At 49.3% G+C, this 23,040-nt stretch overlaps 2 protein-coding genes across 2 annotated transcripts in view; both read left to right on the top strand.

Annotated features, from left to right (window-relative positions):
* The window catches only part of LOC308149887 (adenylate cyclase 9), a gene marked incomplete at both ends in the record, with an annotated part of 24,048 nt that extends 17,861 nt beyond the window's left edge, over positions 1 to 6,187 (top strand). Inside the window, 5 exons of the mRNA XM_080522767.1 lie at positions 1 to 145; positions 564 to 723; positions 3,703 to 3,851; positions 4,744 to 5,762; positions 5,910 to 6,187. The exon at positions 1 to 145 is cut by the window's left edge and continues 64 nt beyond it. Coding sequence (XP_080378893.1) covers positions 1 to 145; positions 564 to 723; positions 3,703 to 3,851; positions 4,744 to 5,762; positions 5,910 to 6,187 — 1,751 coding nt within the window. The remainder of the gene's footprint in view (positions 146 to 563; positions 724 to 3,702; positions 3,852 to 4,743; positions 5,763 to 5,909) is intronic.
* A 5,948-nt stretch (positions 6,188 to 12,135) lies between these two features.
* Positions 12,136 to 23,040, top strand: part of crebbpa (CREB binding lysine acetyltransferase a) — a gene marked incomplete at its 5' end in the record, with an annotated part of 56,828 nt that continues 45,923 nt past the window's right edge. Inside the window, 3 exons of the mRNA XM_080523782.1 lie at positions 12,136 to 12,223; positions 19,663 to 20,288; positions 22,718 to 22,882. Of these exons, the coding sequence (XP_080379908.1) occupies positions 12,136 to 12,223; positions 19,663 to 20,288; positions 22,718 to 22,882 (879 nt within the window). The remainder of the gene's footprint in view (positions 12,224 to 19,662; positions 20,289 to 22,717; positions 22,883 to 23,040) is intronic.

Below are 23,040 nucleotides of genomic sequence, written 5' to 3'. Positions count from 1 at the left end.
TCCTTTCCTGCTCCGTCTTCTTCGCCCTCACCCTCGCCTGCTTCCTGCCCCCCCTGGTCACCATGGAGACGCCTCCGCCCCCCGCCCTGGGCCTGGCCACCGCCGCAGGCCTGCTGGAGCTGTTCGCTCTGGTGCTGTCCATCCGGTAAGGAGGGGGAGATGGAGGGAGGGAGGGAGGGAGGGAGGGGGAGGCCTGCTCGATGCCGTCTAGAGGTGGTCTCTGGTGCCGTCTATCCGGTGGGAGGGAGGGAGATGAAGCACGGGGGGGAGGGAGGGAGGGAGGGAGGGAGGGAAGAGAGAGAGAGAGAGGGATAGGGAGAGAGAGGGAGAGGGAGAGAGAGAGAGAGAGAGAGAGAGAGAGGGTTCAGTGGACTGATCGGATTACATGTCCGCAATTTTATTAGATAACATGTATTTCAGTGACAAGTGTGTGGGTGTGTGGGGGTGTGTGTCAGTGGAGTGAGGAATCTGTGGTGCTTTAAGGGTTAAATAAGTAGCCTGCGCTATTATTTGAGTCATTCCATCCTGTCCACCTTCCTGATTGTGTCCCTCTTCTCTCCCAGGATGACGTTCTGCCTGGACAACGTGCTGGGCTGTACCCAGACCCTGCTCAGGGTGGGCTCCGGCTGGGTCCCCCGCCACCTGGTCGGCGCCGTGCTCGTGTCACTTCCTGCCGTGTCGGTGTTCTCCCACCTCACCTACAGCCTCCACCTCTCCATCCAGGTGAGGGAGGGGAGGGGAGAGCAGGGAGAGAGGGAGGAGAGGGGAGGGGAGTGGAGAGGGCGGGGTAGGGTGGGGAGGGAGGGGGGGAGGGTGGGGAGGGAGGGAGGGGAGGTGTCATGCCAAAACCTGCCGCTTGCCAAAAGCTGCCGGGGGTGCGGCCTAACGCGTCACAACCAGCTGGCACGCGCACGCGTCACGACCAGCTGGCGACTGTGACGCGTCAGTCTAGTGTTTTTGAAACCTCCGTTTTGACAGCCCATTAGCGAAAAGCTGTAATTTGCCTCTACAAGTGTTAATATGTCATTTTATGAAGTTTTAATATGTTTTCAGGAGGGAGTTAGCCATTAGCGATGTTTAGCTTAGCTTAGTTTAACAGAAGTATCTTCACTTTTAACATGACTTCCCGTGGTCGTAGAGGGCTGGTCGACGGCTTAAAATGACCGTGAAACACAAGACTATAGCTGGATAAGGTCTACAGGTCTACACGGTCATTTTAAGCCGTCGACCAGCCCTCTACGACCACGGGAAGTCATGTTAAAAGTGAAGATACTTCTGTTAAACTAAGCTAAGCTAAACATCGCTAATCGCTAACTCCCTCCTGAAAACATATTAAAACTTCATAAAATGACATATTAACACTTGTAGAGGCAAATTACAGTTTTTCGCTAATGGGCTGTCAAAACGGAGGTTTCAAAAACACTAGACTGACACGTCACAGTCGCCAGCTGGTCGTGACGCGTGCGCGTGCCAGCTGGTCGTGACGCGTTAGGCCGCACCCCCGGCAGCTTTTGGCAAGCGGCAGGTTTTGGCATGACAGCGGCAATGGGTGGGGGGGGGGGTCAAAAGGTGGATGGGGTGTGTGTGTGTGTGTGTGTGTGTGTGTGTGTGTGTGTGTGTGTGTGTGTGTGTGTGTGTGTGTGTGTGTGTGCGTGTGTGCATGCGTGTGTGTGTGTGTGCATGTGCGTGCGTGTGCGTAAGTGCATGCCTGCCTGCGTATGGGTGTGTGTACCTACCCCCTCAGAAGAGGGCCAGCCGAGGGACCCAGGGTGATAAGAGGAGGGGCTGTTAGGCTGTTAGGCTGGGGGGGCTGTTAGGCTGGGGGGGCTGTTAGGCTGTTAGGCTGGGGGGGCTGTTAGGCTGTTAGGCTGTTAGGCTGTTAGGCTGGGGGGGCTGTTAGGCTGGAGGGGTTGTTAGGCTGGGGGGGCTGTTAGGCTGTTAGGCTGGGGGGGCTGTTAGGCTGGGGGGGCTGTTAGGCTGTTAGGCTGGGGGGGCTGTTAGGCTGTTAGGCTGTTAGGCTGGGGGGGCTGTTAGGCTGGAGGGGTTGTTAGGCTGTTAGGCTGGAGGGGCTGTTAGGCTGGAGGGGTTGTTAGGCTGTTAGGCTGTTAGGCTGGGGGGGCTGTTAGGCTGTTAGGCTGTTAGGCTGGGGGGGCTGTTAGGCTGGAGGGGTTGTTAGGCTGTTAGGCTGGAGGGGCTGTTAGGCTGGAGGGGTTGTTAGGCTGTTAGGCTGGAGGGGCTGTTAGGCTGTTAGGCTGTTAGGCTGGGGGGGCTGTTAGGCTGTTAGGCTGTTAGGCTGTTAGGCTGTTAGGCTGGGGGGGCTGTTAGGCTGTTAGGCTGTTAGGCTGTTAGGCTGGGGGGGCTGTTAGGCTGTTAGGCTGGGGGGGCTGTTAGGCTGGGGGGGCTGTTAGGCTGTTAGGCTGGGGGGGCTGTTAGGCTGTTAGGCTGTTAGGCTGGGGGGGCTGTTAGGCTGTTAGGCTGGGGGGGCTGTTAGGCTGTTAGGCTGGGGGGGCTGTTAGGCTGTTAGGTTGTTAGGCTGGGGAGGCTGTTAGGCTGGGGGGGCTGTTAGGCAGGGCCTCGGTAGAAACAGCCAGTGCTGGTAGAACTAGCACCAACAGCAACCGTAGAAGGGAAAGGGGAGAGAGGGGGCTCCACTTGTGGACCTTGGCGAGAGAAATGTTGACATTCTCTCTCTTTGAGTCCATTTTGCGGCGGAGATAAGAGGCCCTAGTTTGGGCAGCAAACTAAAGCGACCGCACTCAGAAGTACTATGGCGCTTTGAGCCGATGCCATATCTCGTCCAGCACTGCTTTCTGTACAACAAAGGGGGAGGCCGGCGGAGGTGCAACGAGCCTGTCCTCCGAATGGATGTCCTCCACCAGCATCTCATCCTGCTCTCTGACGGCGGTCCAAACTCGAGAGTGTTTTCAAGCTGCGCTGTTTTGATATCTTGTTTTTCAAGGATTTTTTTTCCCGAGGCTTCGTTCCTTGAGGGCAGTCAGATCAAAGTCGTAATCCTCCGGAGAGCAGTTAATTATGGAGTTTTCCCCCCTTTGAAGATGTTAGGCACCAATCACAGTGTGAGGGGAGATCATGAGAGAGAGAGTGGGGGGTGGTGGGGGGCCGGGGGGGGGGGGGGGGGGGGGGGGAAGGACGAGGACATGTGTATAGATCGTTTGTAGAGAATTTCTGCTCACGCTGAAATTTTCGCTGCTAGCACCCCCGGTGAATGATCATTTGGATTCGCACCAACCCCCTCCCCCCTCCCCCCCCCCGTAGATGAAAAATGTCTCTGCTAGCATGTCTCAAAACAATGTAAAAAAAATGTATGTCCCCCCCACCCCTCCTGTTGACGAAAATTGTTTCCCAATATTTCTTGTTTTTTTTATATGCGGTCCACCCACCACAGTCTCACAAACTCCTGTGGGAAACACTGTGTTGTCATCATTAGTCTGCTCTGACAGCACACAACTACTCTACTGGGTGTTAGGGATGAGTGTGTGTGTGTGTGTGTGTGTGTGTGTGTGTGTGTGTATACACGCTCACGTGTGAGTGTCTGAACTTGTTCTCTGTCAAAAGTCACTGTCAGTTTTAAAGCGTATTTCTGTTCACATCAAATCTATTTCTGTGTGTTTAGTTAACCATTGCGAATCCGTTCCATACTGTTTGTTACTGCCCCCCCCCTGCCCCCTCCTTCCCCCTCAGGTGACCATGTTCCTCTGCTGTGCCATCATCATCGCCATCATCCAGTATTGTAACTTCTGCCAGCTCAGCTTCTGGATGCGCTCTGCCCTGGCCACCGTGGCAGGCGTGGCTCTGCTGGTGCTGCTCTACAGCCCCCTCGGCAGGCCAGGGTGAGGAACTGCAGCCCCGGCTGTGTACACCCAACACTCCCACAACATCTGGAATTCAATTCAACGCAACTCCATTCACTCCCCTCAGGGGGGGCTTCACATTCACATACAGTGTGACGGAGCTGTATCTGACCTCTGACCAGTCTTGTAAGAGTGCGTCATCGCTCCTCTGTTCCAACTGACACGGGTCCTCTTGCCTTTCAGCTCCGGTAATGACAGCTCTCCGGCTCTCGGGTGAGTGTCTCCGTGGAAACTGAGAATTCGGATGGATGAGTGACACTTAGGTGGGGGTGGGGGGAGTGGCGACAGGAGCGAGGGCCCTCTTTTATATGTTCATAATTACAGTCCCCACACTCTCCCCTCACACTGAATGTGGCGCTCTCGCCACAGTATATTTGTATGGAAATGTGAGCTAGCACTATGACTCAGACAGCTAGCGTTGGCTAGTCTTTTTACACCAGCCATAGGTTAGCGCGCCACCCAGCTGGCCTAGAGAGACTTGATGCAGAGTGCGGTTTTGAAGCTACTTTTGAAGAGTGGAAATGAATGGAAATGTATTCAGTGCTGATGAAATGTTGTGTTGGTTGTTTTGGCAGTTCAGAGCAGAGGTGTCAGGGTTGTTGTGAAAGCTCAAGACACACAGTTGACATGTGCAGTGATAGAGTTTGCATGGTGAGATGAGAATGGGTGTGGTTCTTATGAAACAACATTGTTTATTTTCACCCCCCTCCCCCTCTGTCTCTCTGTCCGCCTCTCCTCTTTCTTCCTCCTTCTCTCTATGTCTGTCTCCCTCTCTCTCAAACCCCTCCCATGTTATCTCTCTTTCTCATTGTCCCCCACACCCCTCTCTCTCTCTCTCTCTTTCCCTCGTCTTTTCCCCTCCACGTCACAGCAACAACATGACTAATCTGACTGGTGAGCTGTGGTCCACTCCAGAACCCGGTCCCGGGCCAGACCCGGCGGTCCTCAGACGCCCGTCAGACCTGCTGGTCCCGGAGGCGGTCCTGGCCTTCTTCCTGCTCCTCCTCCTCGTGTGGTTCCTCAACCGCGAGTTCGAGGTCAGCTACCGCCTGCATTACCACGGCAACGTGGAGGCCGACAAGCACCGCATCAAGATCCAGAACATGCGGGACCAGGCCGACTGGTTGCTGGGCAACATCATCCCCATCCACGTGGCGGAGCAGCTGAAGGTCACCCAGAGCTACTCCAAGAACCACGACAGCGTGGGCGTCATCTTCGCCAGCATCGTCAACTTCAGCGAGTTCTACGAGGAGAGCTACGAGGGCGGCAAGGAGTGCTACCGCGTCCTCAACGAGCTCATCGGCGACTTCGACGAGCTGCTGCGCAAGCCCGACTTCGCCAACGTGGAGAAGATCAAGACCATCGGCGCCACGTACATGGCGGCGTCGGGGCTGAGCGTGCGGCCAGGCGGCGGCAGCGACGCATGGGGGTGCTGCCCCCACGCCCACCTGAGGGCGCTGTTCGACTTCGCCCTGGAGATGATGGGCGTGCTGGACGACTTCAACAAGAACATGCTGGGCTTCGGCTTCAAGCTGCGCATCGGGTTCAACCACGGGCCCCTGACGGCGGGGGTGATCGGCACCACCAAGCTGCTCTACGACATCTGGGGCGACACGGTCAACATCGCCAGCCGCATGGACTCCACGGGCGTGGAGTGCCGGGTCCAGGTGAGCGAGGAGAGCCACGCGGCGCTGAGCGGGATGGGCTTGGAGTTCGACTACCGCGGTACCGTCAACGTCAAGGGCAAAGGTCAGATGAGGACCTTCCTGTATCCCAAGAGCGGGGACAGCGAGCCCGGGACGCAGCACCGGTTGGCCGTCTCGCCGGCGGTCCAACCGCAGGCGGGCGGCGGTCAGGGGCGGGCCCCGCCCACAGGAGAAGGCGGGGCCGGTAAGACTTCGGCAGCTGTCGCTAAAGCAGCAGCAGTAGCTCCTCCCTCTTCCTCCTCTTACACTCCTCCTCCTTCCTCCTCCTCCTCCTCCTCCTCTTCCTCCACTTCTGCCCCCCAGACCCAAACGAGTGCTGTGGGACCTCCAGGGCGAGGGCCAGAGCCAGGCCCAAACAAGCCCACAGGGGTGAGGGCAGAGGGGTACAGAGACGGTCCAGATCTCCCTGGGCAGACTGGGCGTCACCCAGCCACGGACCCTCACCCCACCACCCCTACTCCAGACCCAGAGCCTCGTTCCTCCTCACAAGTGGCCCCTGTGGTACACCCTGTGCCGACTAACCTGACAGAGGAAGAGAAGGACGAGGAAGAGGAGGAGGAGGAGGCCGACGAGCTCACAGGGCTCAATGAGTTCTCTGTGCGTCTCTGATTTGCCTCTCTCTCTCTCTCTCTCTCTCTCTCTCTCTCTCCACTCTCCTGTCGCTGGTCCTTTGGGTTGCTTTGTGACTGCAGTCTTCCAAGTCTGTCACACAGAAGGATGTCCTAGGAGAGGGTCTGCAGTATGGGCTCCTCTTGTCTCTGGACACGCACACACACACACACACACGGACGCAACACACACGGACGCTCACACACACGCACACACACACACACACACACACACATACACACACACGGACGCAACACACACGGACGCACACGCACACACACACACACACACACACACACACACAGAGTGTTTCCCTAACCCTCTCTCAGCCCTCTGAACCCAAACCTACACAATGAAACATGGCTACAGAGACACTGCCACTGACCTGTAGCTAAGCTACAGTATGAGGGCTCATCACTTTTCTATTGGGGGGTTTGCTGTGTTGAGCACAGTGAGACACAACATGGTGGGTGGTCTGGTAGGAGGAAGGCTGGAGGTTTTTGCCTGTTGTTGTTGTTGTTGATGTTGTTTTTTTCTTAAGCTTTTTCATTGGTTGATCAAGTGCCTTCAGGACTAGAACTGAGAACGAACAAGATATGAATATCGAACAAAACACGCAAAAGATTGAAACAATCTTAGCATGGCTGTCATAAAAAAATATTAAACATAGACTACGGATGATGCTGTGGTTCTTACTCCCAAGTTATTATTATTTTTTCAATGCAATTATTTGTTATGATAACATCTTTATTGTTTGTGCCATATCATTTTGTTTTCACTTGATCAGTTGTGTTACACCTGACCTAAGGGAAATCTGTTAGTGGAGGAGGATCATGGGTAGAATGAGAGAAACACAAAAAGCAGTATTATTTAAGTATTCTGCTTTTAGACAAGGGCTCATAGTAGGCCTATAGTATTCCAATGTGCCACATAGTCCCAATACACTAGGGCAGGCTAAATAGGGCTACAATTCTACATTTTGAGTCCAGCTTTTTAGGCATCTGACAATCAAACTAGTCGATAGAATGGTAAGCACAGGTTTCTCACAACCTTTCCAAGGCCACTCATCAATGGGACAGTGTTTCGCTAATCAAACTGCCTCTCTGCCTTGCTTACTGAAAAGTACACTCAAAAGCACACATTTTAATCAAATAAAGGGAATGTAGCCTAGTGTAGGAAAAGTAAGGGATGATTTGGTTATTAAAATGGGAAGGCACTTAATACTTTGAGACTGTGAGTGACAATCAATTTGTAAAATAGCAATCATCACACAGACTAAATATCGCTGTTAAACGTTGTTAAACAGGGTTCTTATAGATAGATATGCCAGGGATAATATTGGCTGCAAGTGTACATTTGGACAAGATTCATACACAGCTAAATGGAACTCATTCAACTCATGTATTAATTTCCACAGAAACAATTGTTTTGACAGTCACCAGATTCAACCAATAGCTAATCATAGAGCTTATCAAGGTTGCCTTTAGCTTTGCGACATGCTGGTTTTAAGGGTAGGACGTCTGATCGCTTATCCAATCACAGCCTCTGCATGAGAGGGGGAGGGGCTCTACTGTATTCATGTACTTAAAATGTGCCACTTTAATTTAGTTATCGTTACCTGGGTGCAATGCAACTTATTTTTTGTTGTTGTCTTTGAGTTTATAATTTGTTTGTAGTGCCTAAAAAAAGTTAGACAAACCGTGTTTTTGATTTTCTTTGAATTGCAGAGGTTTTGTATGACATGAATAAGGAGGAGGTGGATGATGATGAAGATGATTGTATGTTTGAGGAAATGGTGCGCTTTGTGCAGTTCTGACTGCTACTCCTGTTTGAGAAAATCTCTGTCTTGCTCTCTCTCTCTCTCTCTCCCTCTCCTCAGTTATTTCTTCGTGCTTTCTTTCTCTCACGGACTGATTTGACTGAACCAGGTAGGAAGGGTGGTGGTGTGCCCACGGCGTCCTCAGTGCTGCTCTAGTTTCTCTCCTTATTCCCTCTTAATATATTCCCTTTTTTTCAATATATTTTTTTTTACGATAGCTTTTTCTATTGTAGGGTTTATTGTAGGATTTACCTTTGGCCCACTTTTGTGTCTTACAGTTCAGGTGTGTGTGTGTGTGTGCGTGCATCAATGCAAGTGATTTCCCCAGCCTTTTTGACTGAGGAGAGAGTGGGCAAAAGTGGAAGTTACCCCATAGAGCTGAACGAGGATCAGTTTTGCTTTTGCCTATCAATGGTTGAATATTAGAGCTTGGGTAGAGTAAACTTATCCTAGGTGTTTGGGGAGTTCTGCATTGTGTAGCAGGGAGAACCAAGAAGAGCTAAGCCCAGCCCGCTGAAGGTCTCCATAAAGGGACCTCAGCTCAATAATAACAGACACTTTTCAGTACAACAAGACAGAGATAAATGTATAAAGTTTAACATGAGCACCCACACGAGGTCTGTAGGACTCAATAATAAAAGGATAATAAATCCTTGTGCCACTGGCTGGTCAATGTGCCAAATGTGCGCAATACAATTTCTGTTTCTATTGAAGTTTTAGTCAGAACATCATTTTTGTTTACGAGACACCAATAGTGTACTATTCCAGTGCCTCTTTTGCTTTGCAGAGTCTTGTTTTTGATGTCAATGTCCTTGTTTAGATTTTGGACTTTAAAAAGCTAATTAGTTCGTCATATGCCTTTTCAAGTCTTTGTGTTACGCAATATTGTGCATAACATTCAAGGATTATTTCCTATATCTAACTCCACACACATTTTAATTATGAATCTTAAGCACTGTGGATATTTGAATCAATATGTGTTAGTGATTTTTATTCTTCATCACACTTGAAAAAAAAAGCCATATACTTTATTGTTCACTTTGACACACGCAGACCGTTTTTAACATTATCTTCTGGTATGTAATTGGCTCAGTGTTTTTGTTTTGAATTATATTAGTATTTATTTGTAGTAGATTTAGTAGGTTTTTAAAGTTTTGATTCAAAGGGCCCAACAATCCTTACCTGGTCCAAAATCAGTATGTGTTGTCTCTGTCTCATGCTAAGGCATGGAAAATGTATGATAGTCAGAGGAGTTGGATCGCATACAGTATGTATGCCGCATACAGATCTGGGACTAGGCAACATAAGTCAAGTCTGGGTTTACAGTGGGGTGAAAGGGAATACCCTGAGTAGGGAGGAAGGTTGGGGCTGAGGGGAAATGGGCACACAACCCCCTTCTACAACACACCTGAATACCTGCACCATCATGGACAACTATGAAGGCAATAAAGAGTACAAAGGTGACCTGTGCTCTCTGGTTATGAGATTGAGGAAGAAGGTTAGGGGGGTGGAAATGTTTATTGTGTGTGTGTGTGTGTGTGTGTGTGCGTGTGCGCGTGTGTGCGGTGCGTGTGCGAGTGTGTGTCTGTGTGGCGTGCCCCTGTGTGTGTGTGTGTGTGTGTGTGTGTGTGTTTTTCACCCTCATACAGTGCTTTCATTGATCTCTTACTTTGTTTCCTTTTCCTTTTCCAGTGAACCTTGGTATTTCTTATATTTTTACTTGTGCCTAGCAATTGAGATATTTTGATTATGTTATTCAATTGGGAGACACATCTATCACAAATATCTGACATCAAGGGTGCATACATAGTTAGATACATACATTGTATTGAACCAGTGACTGAGCCTGTGTGTCTGCAAAATAAATCTATACTGGACAGTCACTAAATTAAAAAGGTGAAATATATCTGAACATTTCAACCCTTGTTTTGTTGAGGAAATAATTTAATTGAACAATTCTTTAGATAAATTAGTGAATTTGCTGACGGCAATATTTTAGCACACCTAAAGTCATCCTCGGATGCAAATGTCTTTCACATCACATTTGAACAAAGTATATGAAATATGCCAAAGACTTTTCATTTAGTTGACCTTCAGATGTATGTTTTTGTGTTTTTTTTGTTTTGTTAATTCTAAATCAGTACATGTGCTATTTCGTATGTTTGTTATTGTGCACATTATCCAAGTATCATTTATAAACACATGAACATAATCTGTATACATTTGCACAAAGCACTCACTGTGTATGTACATAATGCATAATGTCACACATATATGATTTTTGTTTTATACTTGTGCATGTGGCAGATTTTGACGTTATGAAAAATTATGAAAAGGAGTTTCTGTGTGTATGTCTGATTGTGTGAGTGTGAGTGAATTATCTACCTATGATCTTGACAAACATATTGCAAAACTTAACTCTTTTTCAAAGGTATCTACTGTATATTGTACTATCTTGTTAGTACAATGACAACTTTTGGACACTCCTGTTGGCATTGTTTAAGATCTCCCCAGCAACTACAATATACTTTTTTGCAAGTTATATGACTAACACGTTTGCCCTTGCTAATCTTACTTCTACGCCTCTTTTTTTGAAATGCACTGTTGCGTGTTGGTATGTGGTACAGGTAGACCGCATACTTTTTAAATGATTTTCAGATCATGTTTGTGGAGGATTCTATTTTCTAGAAGTTATCACAAATCACATAGACACACTATTGCACGGTAGGCTCCATTCTATTCAATCTTGTGTGACTGTACCTCTTCTCCATGCGTTTTCAATTGTTTGCATTCACACTTTTAGATTTCTGCTCACTTTATCATGATATTGGAGAATATATTTTTGGTTAATTGCAGATGTTTTTACAGTCGAATCAGAGAGAAGATAAAAAGCAATTTGGTGACAATATTCGATACTCCAAGTCCTTCATGGTGTGCCACATCCAACTGCCATGCTATATTATGTGGTTATGCAAAGATTGGGAGTTGAATGGGGGGGGGTAGGATGGGAGAGAGCATCTTGTGCCAACAAACAGTCATAAACATTAGTTCACAAGAGGGACACAATGTTCAGGTACAGAAATAAAAAGGAACAAAACTTGTCTTTATTTGTGTCATCTTCATTCAACCTAGAGGTTTAGTACTTACCTCCACTATAACTTGTCTAACATATTGATGTGAATAATTGTGTTTTCATTACCAAGTTAAATCAGTGAAATATGAGAGACAGTGTAAGGACTGATATATAAAGGCTTATATCGCCCCTAGCGGTATTTCAGTCAAACTAAATGACGCACGCCGTAGGTTTACGTAGGGCGTGATTGCGCGACCCCTCCCCCTCCACAGTCGATCTGGAAAAAGAAAAAAAACTTTTTGTATCGAAGGAATCAACAGCCGCCATCTTGTCGTGCCTCGGAATTAGGATTTCGGTAAAGCACTATTTTTTATTTAGAAACCGAGCATCCGAACCGAGGTTTGACGGCATCCTCCCACTCAAAGCGAAGTACTTTCATCGTTTCGGAGATATTTTGTGCGAAACAACGGTCATTCGATCCCTGTTCGTCGGCTAGAAAAGCCCCGTATATCTGCTTTCCCCTTCAGAGTGCGGCGCGTCAGCCCCTATCGCCGTTCGCAGCAGTATTGTTTACCGGAGGCAACCGGAGAAGAGACAGCGACTTACCGACCATTTTGCAAAAATATATCATTTTTATGCAGTTGTGCATTATTATGGAGCTTCAAAAGATTTTTGCATTAAGAAATTTGACGTCACAAAATGTGCTTGTTTGAACATCCAACATTAACGACTTGTTGACAGGAATGCAACAATCCATTTGAACATCTTTTTTTATTTAATTTTGACGTTGAATTTTTTGTGAACAATATTTTTTATTGGGGTAATTTAACGATATAATGTGGGTGTTGGGTGTTGGATTATCATGGGGTGAATGGCGGTGGCGAAGCGGGGCGCTATTGCATCTTTTTTGAAATTCTCACTCGCTGCTAAATTAACTGCTTGCTAGCGTGCTAGCTCGAAAAGGTGGAGGTTGTCATAACAACTTTTTCTGTCGCAGGATTTCCTTATTTTTTTTCTTCCTAATACGTAAATCAGAAACAACTGTAAACCACCACCATGGCTGAGAACCTGCTCGACGTCGGACCTCCTAACTCAAAACGACCGAAGCTGAATTCACCTGCGCTGTCAGCTTCAGATGGACCAGGTAAAGGCCCTCAATCCATCTTACCAACTAAGTTAACTAAACAATATACTTTCTATGAAATAAGTTGGTTATCAAGCAATAGGAGGTTTTGGATTACTTTCCATCAAGGCAAAAGCAGTTAACGTTGCAACTGTAATCAACTGGCTGGCCATGCACTAAACAACTTTGGTTGTCAACGTTACTCGCCATAGCTAGCTGTCAGTCGTCATCTGTCACTGGAAAAGGCCAGGGATGAAGTTTGCTATCTTGCCCCTGTTGCCAAGTTTGAGCAGTCTGTGGCCACTGCTGCAGTAACGTTGCTGATTGCATAGGCGATGGGAGTGAAGTGTCAAACACCAAGTCTCCCCTGATGACGTAGGAAGCTGTCGGGACTCTGGCTGAAGGGGTGTCGTCCTGTGACAGATATTTGCTCTTATCAAAACACCCACGTATGAAACTACACCGCGTGCCTGGGTGTACAGAAACAGCACAGTACCCCCGGGCACAGCCTTGCACTCATCTGAATGAGTTCAGCCGTGTTTTATGCCTCAACTACTTCGCTTTGATTGCCTCTAAACTAGGCCTGTTTAGGAACAACTAAAACGTGTAATATTAGCCAAGCCATATCCTCAATGAATGGCTGCAATAATGCATCTTCACTCATAATCATTTCACCCTGGATAACGTAACATGCCACCGTTTTGTTATGTGTAGAACCAGTGTAGTTGTGGGCATGCCATGTTGCCTGACTGACATAAAAATACAATTTATATATCATTGTAGATTACTGTAAGAGTTACTGGACCAGACATGACACAGTTGTTGAACCGGCATATATTGGCGTTTTTCGTAGTATTTGATGGTAACGCATTATGCCCCTTTTTAGTGGCATGACTTTCTTCCCCTCCTCCCCATGTTCCCAATCATCACGACACCTCATCACCCCGTAAGCCGCTATTGCCCCAAATGCTCTCGGATTGCAATGTTCACCCAACAGGCCTGCAGGGCAGTGCCTAGCATCAGCAGTAAATGACTCCAGACAATGGGCCTGAGTGTCAGCGGTCAAGCCTGGAGTGCCTAGCGGAACATCCCCGGCTCTGACTTTTGGCCTCTGCCTTCTGCCTCGGGGCCTCCTTACGCTGCTCCCTTTTGGTGAGGTGTGTGTGTGTGTGTGTGTGTGTGTGTGTGTGTGTGTGTGTGTGTGTGTGTAGTCGAGCGGAGCAAGGGCATCTTTCATTGAAGTGTGATGGAGCAAGCACGCGCCCCCTGTCACCCCGATTCAGGCCATCTGTCTCACCAGCAGGGTCCTTGGCCCCCCCCTCCTCCACCACTCCACCATACACACCCCTAAACCCCAATATAAGCTGCTGCCCGTAGGTAGCAGGGGGGCTCAGCCAGGACAGGCAGTGGTAAGCTTCCTACTCTGAATCTCAGTCCAGGTATGGTGATATGGCCCTCGGTGCTTTGGTTTGTGTCAATTCAGTTAGTCAGATGTCTTGTGTCAAGTCAAGACAAGTAGGCCTAACAGTTGATCTCAAAATTGTTGGCTGTATTCTCAAATGTTTACTTCAGTGGATTATTCAACATGTCACAGATAAATACAATGTTAGATACATTAATAGCATTTTTCACTGTAGAGCAATTATGAAGGGCGGAGTAAGTGTTATAGCACCAGTACCTCAGCCACCTTCAGTGACGCCAGAGTTTAGAACTGTTGCGTCCATCAAGGCGTTCTGTCCCGTTGCTTTAACGAGAGCCTCGTCCCTCCCGTCCCTCCCAGTCGGCGTGCTGCTGCTCACCGCCTCCCCAAATGGCACGTTTTAAGACCCACCCGTCAGACGTGAACGCCGTCTGACGCAGCCACTAATGGAGCCATTTAGGTTTGTGCCTGCAGGCGAGGAGAAAAACCCTGAGAGAATGGGCAGAAGGGGGAGGGGGCCAAATATCCCATGGAAGGAGGCATGGGGGGGGCGGGGGAGTCATCTCCCAGCCCCCCCCCATCCATCCACCCCAAGAAACCGCTTATGACTGCGTCTTTTCGCTGGCTGAGGCTACATTGTCTAATTGGCGGTTTTAAATGCCACTCGCCTCACACATTTAAGCTTGTATATAGCCTGTAAGCTGTTTCAACTCTTTTTAATCCTATCTATCCCTATTAGCAGATATTGCTATTTTTGCAGCTCCCACTCGCAGCTGTCAGCGGTAATGTTTATAAGGGAGGGATGCAGAGGGGGGGACGGGACGGGGAGGGAAAAAAACAAGCTGTTGTGGTTGATTTGGATACTGAGATGAAACAGCCCCACCCCCCATCTCCTCCTGATTGCTAATATGTTTTTTGGCTTGCATCGCAGCGAAGCTAATTTAGTTGATTACAAAAGTGTCTATAGATATCAGCACACGTCACACATGGATGCACGCGACTTTTGGATGCATGTCACTGGTAGGAACTGTATGAAACATACAAGCTAGCGTGACGGAAACATACAAGCTAGCGTGACGGAAACATGCTGGTTTATACTCATCGCATGGACATCATGAACATTCTGTTTTCGAATGACAAACATTTTGGTTGTTAATGTTAATCTAATCTAATATATAAAATACTTATCAAGAAGGAATTTTATCTGGCATTTTAACGAAGATGCTTTTAACTATTGAGTTTCAGTTCCCATTGCAAACAACATTTCCAGAAAAGTGGCTAACTTGTCAGTTGAAATGATGTTGATGAATAGATAACAAATGCTTGATTTAACAAAGCTTTATTCATTACAAAGAAAACTCTACAGTTAATTTAATCGTTTTGTAGGTCAAAGGCAAACTAAACACGAAAATATGTAAACTCATGTTTTGAATGTGAGAATTTTAGAATAGTGCATGTTCTCTGACTCCACAGTCATGTAACTGTGCAATGACAGGGTCAAAGTTCAAATAATGTTATATATTCCAGCTCTTACCTCCACAAATGAATGAATGCCTCACACTATTGGGTAACAACAGATACCCAGACATAAATGTGCAGTTTGCTGTCAGATAGTTCTTTAATTGTGTTCACTACAGCTGACGTCTTGTATAAGAGTGGGGTGTTTTGCTACCAACATGCGCGCGCATCTTACTTTCAATTTTCACCACTGTATAGAAAAACCCCACCTCAATAATTCCTCCTATGCAAAAAAGACTTGTTCTGTAACCAAATTCTAAGTCCCCCAAATACCTGTAAAGCACTTTAAGATCAGTTCAAGTCTTGCGTGAAGGATTCTGGAAGGAGCGATGCGTGAACAGTTCTTGCTCTCTCCAAGCTTGACATCTGGATTTGCTGGGTCATTAGCTCTTAACATCTCTGTGCTCCAATGTACGCTTTCACTCCTTTTGATTTTCCACTCTGTCCAGGAAATATAATGTCAGTGAAGCTACCAAGGCCAGCTCCCTGTGTGTGTGTCTGTGTCTGTCTGTCTGTGTCTGTCTGTGTGTGTGTGTGTGTGTGTGTGTGTTGCCACCTGGGAAAGAGAGGCAACATGAGAGAGAGAGTGCCGTGTGAGAGAGAGATTGAGAAAGTTGTGTGTCGGGGAGGGAGAGAGAGGGGTGAAATGAGACAGAGTGTGTGTGTCACATGTGTGTTTGTGTGTTAAAATAAGACATGCTTGAGTGACTGACTTCACTGGCCGTAACTGTGCATGAAGGCGCCTGGCTGCTGCTTTGCTGCGCTCCACGCTGCCACTACCGTGCCACTCACAGGGACTGTACGCCTTGCAATATCAGGGAGAGGGAGAGAGATGGAGGGAGAGGGAGAAAGAAAGAAAAGAGAGAGGGAGGGTGATTGAACGAGGGAAAGGAGGCGAGAGCTGAAAGAATAGAGACAGGGAAGCAAGTCTAAAGGACCAGCCCAGAGAGCAGGAGAGAGAGGGCTAACCTCAGCACCATGTTGCAACCTCCGACTCCCAGCTGCTCTGCAACTAGTGTACGTACACAACATTGTCTCAGTGCTCTCTCTAATGTCAGTTAACTTGACACCCGACGGATTCCTTCCCTTCAGGTTGGAGGAAAAGACCCCTCCCCCCGTTTTTTTTTGGTGCTAGTTTTAACGTTGAACTTGACTTTCTTGTTTTCCCTCTCCGAACTGTCTTCTCTCCGTTGGCCAGCACTCACGGGTGAAATGTATGCTTTTGAAGTGTTTGAATCGCTTCCAAATAGGCTGGTGTCGTGAATAATTTTCAAATTAAAAAACGACTAGGCCTATAAATACATCCCCGTTTCTCTCTTCACTGTGTCTTCATCCAATTTAATCCTCTGTCAGACTCTGATTGCAAACCCTCTTTAGACCATGGTGAAGCCGATAGAATTAACCCATTAAGTTCCTGGAAAGCGTTGTGCGGTGGCTGAGATTCCCAAGCCCTAAGTTTTATGAGCCCCCCGCAGTCCACCGGAGCAGTGAGTGAATGCCCAGGCCATGCTTGGCATGCTGTGCACCTGTCCCCCCCCCGCTCCCCCCGCTCCCCCCTCTCCTCTCCAGCAGTGGTCTGGGGCTACCGGAGCTGCTCGGGCTATTTTTAGCCTAATTCCCAGACTGGAGCCACGATTAAAGAAAAGGAGGGAGGGGGGGGGGGGGGGAGAGAGTGTGTAGTAAGGGGTGAGGGGGAGTCAGTGTAGTGAGAAAGGGGATTGGGGGAGAGGAAAGGGAGGAGAAGCGGTGGGGGGGGGGGGGGGGGGCTGAGCCAGAGGGCGAGAGCACGGTACCCCCCCCCCGCCTCCTCTCACTGCCGGGGCTCCCCCGTATATCCTGTATGGTGTATATGAAGATGTTATGACGTTTTATCATGAAAATAATGAACAGCAAGCTAGATCCAAAACTAGGGCCGGTAGAGGAGGGCAATTGTCACATTGGACAGACTACCAAAACAGAACAATTAAGTATCTTAACGACAGCAAAAGTGATGGATGTCAGAAATACATTACCTGGAGATTCAATAAGGTAGCCTACTTTTATATGACAGGATATGGGTTAGGGTTATATGACACCTGTAGCGAGATAGATAGATAGAGCCAAAAGTAAAAAGTAGCTGAGAGACGCAAGCAGGGTCTGGGCTGGTAATTGTATGACGCGCCAAACAATCCGCTGAGATGAAAAGTATGTTTTAGAGCATTTATTGAATAGAACAATCAAATTTGGCGACGTACAAAAATAATCCATAAGCGATCAAAACCAGAAAAATAACAAACTACGCGTATAGAATATGCGTATAATGCGGTCAACAAAAATACATCTCTCCACTACCGCCATGCAAGGTGCGCAGGTGCTTAAATTACCTTGCAATATCACCCCTCATAACCATATGACTTCTCAATACGGTGATCTAGGCAATAAACAAACAATCAAAGTAAACTCACAATAAACCCATTAGCCTGTTATACTAAATACCCCCTAAATCATATTCATACCTCCTACAACACCTCAGGCCTTTGGGTCGGGTGGTTCATCCACATGGATGGAGGCAGACTGAAAGGACACACATTCATTGCCTATTTCATAAATGTTCTCCATACAACGACGTCGATCATTGATCGACAACGACACTATATAATTGTTTGCCTGACTGGCCATCGGATTTGGGCAGTCTGGGGATTTACACGGCAAATCAAATGAAGAACTACAAATCCCTGATGACAGGGAGATGACGTATGACTGATCTGATGAATCAACCCCTATTTCATTAATTTTCTCTATATAACGACGTCGATCATTGATCGGCAACGACACTATATAATAGTTTGCCTAACTGGCCATCGGATTTGAGCTCCTAATATCTAAAAAGCACTACGGTTTTCTTATTTTATCGGATTAAAGTAACGAAGACCAGAAATTCCCATTGACCGCCAGTCAAACTTCTATACTTCTATCACCCAAAAAGGGGCGTGATCATTCTGATGACAGGGAGATGACGCGCAATTGCTCTGATGAATGGCGCTACCAAACCAAAACACTGCTTTGCATTTTGGCCTGGCGCCAAGGACCTGGAGCTGCCGTTTCAGGAGTGCGTGTACGTGCACGCGCATATCGCCTGTGGTTAAAGCGAACGCTGCACTCTGAAAGAGTGATTGTGTCAGGCGCTCACTGAGACGAGAGAGAGAGAGAGAGGGAAAGGGAGGGAAAGATGGGAGTGAGAGAAAGAGAACGAACGAATGAAAAGAGAGATGTCCCTGATGGCTTCCTGGGCATGGAGCACCTGCCTGCCTGATGAGAGAGAGGGAGAGCGAGAGTGATAGATGGAGTGTTTACTAGGGGAAGCGTGCAGGCCAAGTGGCCTCATTAAGGCTGGATCCTGCCTGGTATGCGCCCAGAATGTCAATGATTAAGACTCACCAGGCAGACAGGCAGATCTGCCGTGCGCTCCTCAAACTCCTTTCGCATAGGACCTGGCGAGAGGGCTCGCCAGAATTCTTTCTGTGAAGTGGAATTCTGTGGGCTTTTTCTCGCCGTCAGCCATTTTCATCACAGACTGACCCTTTTTACGTCTGCTTTATGTTAGTTTGTGGAATCTTGATTACTGATTTGATATGACTCGTTTGGAGAGGGGAGGGGGGGGGTTTATTTCACGAATGATTTGAGAAGAACAGTCCTGACTGAGAAAGTTCCATCGGTTGCGAAGTTTCCTGTTTAAAAATGTTTTTGAATCTTGCAATAGTCTCGGCACAATGAACACTGTCACGACAAATAAACACCCCAGTGTTGTCTGATTCTCATCCCTCTCTCTGTAATCATCTCATCTTCCTTCAGCGCCATGCATCTTCCTTCAGCTCCACTCCCAGCTGTTGGAATTACCGTCACACTCTTTGACGGTGTTACCGAAACACGCGGTGTCCCCCTCCCACCACCACCTCCCCTCTTCCCCTATGGGTCTCACCCCTGAGTGAGACGATTACGCTCGCGCCTCGTCTAACTGTGTTTGTCAGGCGACACCTACACTCTGGCTGATCCGCTCTGATCCTCCCTGCTGTTACTTCTTCCGGTGGCTCGGGAGAGAGAAGGCCCGTTCGAAAAGAGCGGCTTTTTTCGCTAGCGGGTTAGCGCGCTGTAGCGTTAGTGTGAGGCTTGGCCTAGGAGGGTGAGATCGGGAGGGATAGAAGCCAGCGTCAGGGGAAGCTGATGCCTTAATGAACCCCATCAGTCACTGTTGCAGGCGAGAAGTGATTTGGAAGTTGGCTTTACAGCAAAAGAGGGGGGGGGGGGATGTGTGTTGTCAGTGGCGAAATAGCACATGGATGTGATCCCAGATTTCTTTTTTATTAATCCTTCTCTTTCTCCTCCCCATTTCTCTCTCTATTTCTTTCTCTCTCTCTCTCTCTCTCTCTCTCTCTCTCTCTCTCTCTCTCTCTCTCTCTCTGTCTCTCTCTCTCTCTCTCTCTCTCTCTCTCTCTCTCTCTCTCTCTCTCTCTCTCTCTCTCTCTCTCTCTCTCTCTTCCAGTAGACCTGGGTTCTCTCTCCTGGGACGACCTGGAGAACGACCTCCCCGAAGAGCTGATAGCCAACGACCTGGGCCTGATGGGCATGCCCTCCAACGGTGGGCCCGCGGCGGGCGCCATGGTCCAGGACGTCGCCGCCAAACACAAGCAGCTGTCGGAGCTCCTGAGGGCAGGCAACGCCTCCGGCCTCTCCCCAGCGGGGCTCAACACCACCGGCCCTCAGCCCGGCGGCATGGGGGGTCAGCTGGGCGCAGCCCTCGGAAAGGGCTCCCCCAACCACCCCTCTCCGCAGCAGGCCCAGAAGGCCGGCCCACAGACCGGGGGACAGACCAACAACGCGTCCATGGGACTCAACGCAGGCTTCAACCAGGCTCTGAATCACGGACTTCTAGCCCAGGGAGGGCAGCCCCAGGCTGGGCCGGTGATGAACGGCGGCCTGGGTCCGGCCGGTAGAGGCCGGGGGGCGTCTGGGCTGCAGTACCAGGGCCAGGCGGCCGTCGGCGGAGGAGGAGGAGGAGGAGGAGGAGTAGCGGGGGTGGGCAGCGCGCTGGCAGAGACTCTCACACAGGGGGGGCAGCAGATGGGAGCGCACGCCACCCTCAACGCCCAGCAGGCGGCCAACATGAACACGGTGAGTCACCCTCGGATGCACGCACACACACTCACACCACACACACTACACACACACACAATCCACTCTGAGTCACGGACGCCCCCGCGTGAGAGAGACGGAGACTGCCAAACGGGGTCGAGGATCTAACTGACAATGTTTTTGCCTTGGCGTGGCGTGTGCGTGCGTCCGTTGAATAACGGTCTGTTTATCTGCGAATCATCCATTTGTTTTGTTTTAGTTTTTTCCTCCCACATCTCTCGGGCTGTGCAGATCATAGCCCGCTGGTGTTGCTGGGCGTCAAGCACTAGGACAAAACAGATTGGGCCGGAGAGGGGTGGCCAAGCCATTTGGAGGGACACGGGCCCTTGTCAGCATCCCTCTTTGCTCCCAGAGTCCCTCTCTATCTCCCCACAGACAGCTGATTGTGTCTGACACAAGCCACTACTTAGGTTTTTATACCGCCTCTAATTGCCCAATTAATGAGTCCCAAGGTTGCTTCGCAGCGCCCCATTAAAGTAGCAGGGCTTTGTCTGCAGCGGGGTGATGTATCTACTCCATGGTGAGCCGCAGAAGGCCCCCCAGGACAATAAAAATTAACTGTGTGTGAGCCAATTGACAAACCGGCTTGCCACACAAACACACACTGTTCTTTTGTCTCTGGGTCTCTATTGCTTCCCCCCCCTCTCGGTTTTCCAGAGGAAAGAGAGACGTTTTTCAGAGGCCAGCGTCATTGGAAGCTTTGGCAAGGTTCGCCTTGACACTATTGTCATGCACTCAGTCATGGTGAGAGGTGGCGGTGGGGGGCGGGGGGCGGGTGGGATTCCCTCCAGAGTTGATTAGAGCAGTGTGTGTGTGTGTGTGTGTGTGTGTGTGTGTGTGTGTGTGTGTGTGGAACAGCAGGGATTGTTTACCTCAGCCCTGACACCGCTGAGATTTCACAGGAAATCAATAGGAAACCAGCCGTCCTACTGTCTCGTACACAGGGGCTCAGTCTCTAACCACAACACAGAGGGGACTACTGGTGTGTGTGTGTGTGTGTGTGTGTGTGTGTGTGTGTGTGTGTGTGTGTGTGTGTGTGTGTGTGTGAGTGAGAGAGGGGGAGCGGGAGAGGGATTGTTCTACTAAGAGAGTGTGTGTGTGTGTGTGTGTGTGTGTGTGAGTCCACACAGAGATGATTTGGTCATTAAAAGAGAGGCTGGGACCTGCGACAGCCGGATGATGTGCTTTGTTCTGGTATCTGTGGTTTGTTCTGCATAATTAAAGGTTGTAAATCTCTCTGGGCGTGTGTGAGACATCCCCCTGTTCCTCTCTGGTTCGATGGCTCCCTGCCCTTTTGGGATGGAGTCGGGGGGTCGTAAATCACGTTATCAGGAGCAGAATGAGCGAATGAGTGTGAAAGGAGGGAGGGAGAAGGGGAGGCGTAATCTAGACGAGCTGAATACACTCCCCCCCTCTCTCTCTCTCTCTCTCTCTCTCTCTCTCTCTCTCTCTCTCTCTCTCGTCTGGTTTGGCAGCGGAGTGGAGAGGCCAACGCTGGCTGCCTGCCGCTGACTGGAGTGTGTCAATGAGAGCGAGGGACAGAGAGTGAAAGAGGGAGGGGAGAAGTGTGTATGAGGTGGGGGGGGTGCTTCAGCGCTCAGCCGTGTGGAAAGCTGCTGGTCTCTGGTGGCCTCAGCTGGGCTGGCTGTTTTATCTGGTCTGCTGGAGCACTGTCAACGACCCGGGGGGGGGGGGGGCGGCACTGCTGCCTGACATGGCCCGACCTGCTGCAAGAGATCAGGGGGAAAGGAGGAGAGGAGAGGGGTGGGGGGGGTGGATAGTAATGGCACTCTCAGTCAGAGAGAGAGAGAGGGCAGAGAGAGGAGGGGGGACGACATAATGCGACAGAGAAGGGGGAGAGTTTAGAATTTCTATGGGGAGGTGGAGAGAAAATGGGGACTGGGGGGGAGAAAGAGAAAGTGAGAGAGGGGACGGAGGAGGGCTGTGGGGGTGAAACCTGCTGCTGCCAAAGAAGTCTGGTGCCAGGCAGAGATGTGTGGTGATGCCACGTTGGCAGGGCTGCGTGGCATCGTGTCCGAGCCTGGACGGACAGGCAGACACAGACAGACAGACAGACATGGCCTCGCCAGGAGCAGTGGTGCTACTGACTAATTGGAGTTGGAGGAGCAAATTGAGGAGGCGAAACTGATGGCTGTCGCTAGACTGTGCTTTCAAGGGATTTCTGTTGTGGTTTTATTGGAAGTAATTGACTCTCTAAACTATGCAATCACATCAGGAAATGGTCTGACTTCCTGTGGAGGAATAGCATGCTCAATTTGGCTGTCTGGGAATTAAAACGGACTTCACTGTTCACTCGTCTCCACTTTCATTTGAAACTCTTAACCACCTGCTTTTTTCTCTCTTTCTTTCTCTTTCTTTCTCCCCGCCCCCTCCTTCCGCTCTCTCAGATGGGCATGAGCAGCAACGGCGGTCCGTTCGGGGGTCCGCCCTACGGCCAGGGGGGTCCGGGGGTGAGCCCCCAGCAGCTCCAGAACAAGAGCCCCCTCTCCAACAGCCTGCCGCCCTTCCCTACTGAGCTGAAGGGCGCCGCCGTCACCAGTGTGCCAAACCTGGTGAGCCCCCAACAACACCAGAGACACCCTCTCATCTCTCCTACCTTCCCTCTGTCAATGACATCATGCACATCCACTATTGTTTATCCACAATAAAGCTAGAAAATGATCTGTCTCCCCCCCCAAATTTGGCTTGCCATTGTGATCTTTTCACATGA

Source organism: Nansenia antarctica (assembly GCF_963989245.1).
Source record: "Nansenia antarctica genome assembly, chromosome: 2".
NCBI lineage: Eukaryota > Metazoa > Chordata > Actinopteri > Argentiniformes > Microstomatidae > Nansenia > Nansenia antarctica.
Note: the sequence above shows the minus strand (reverse complement) of the source record. Positions and strands in the feature narration are given on the sequence as shown.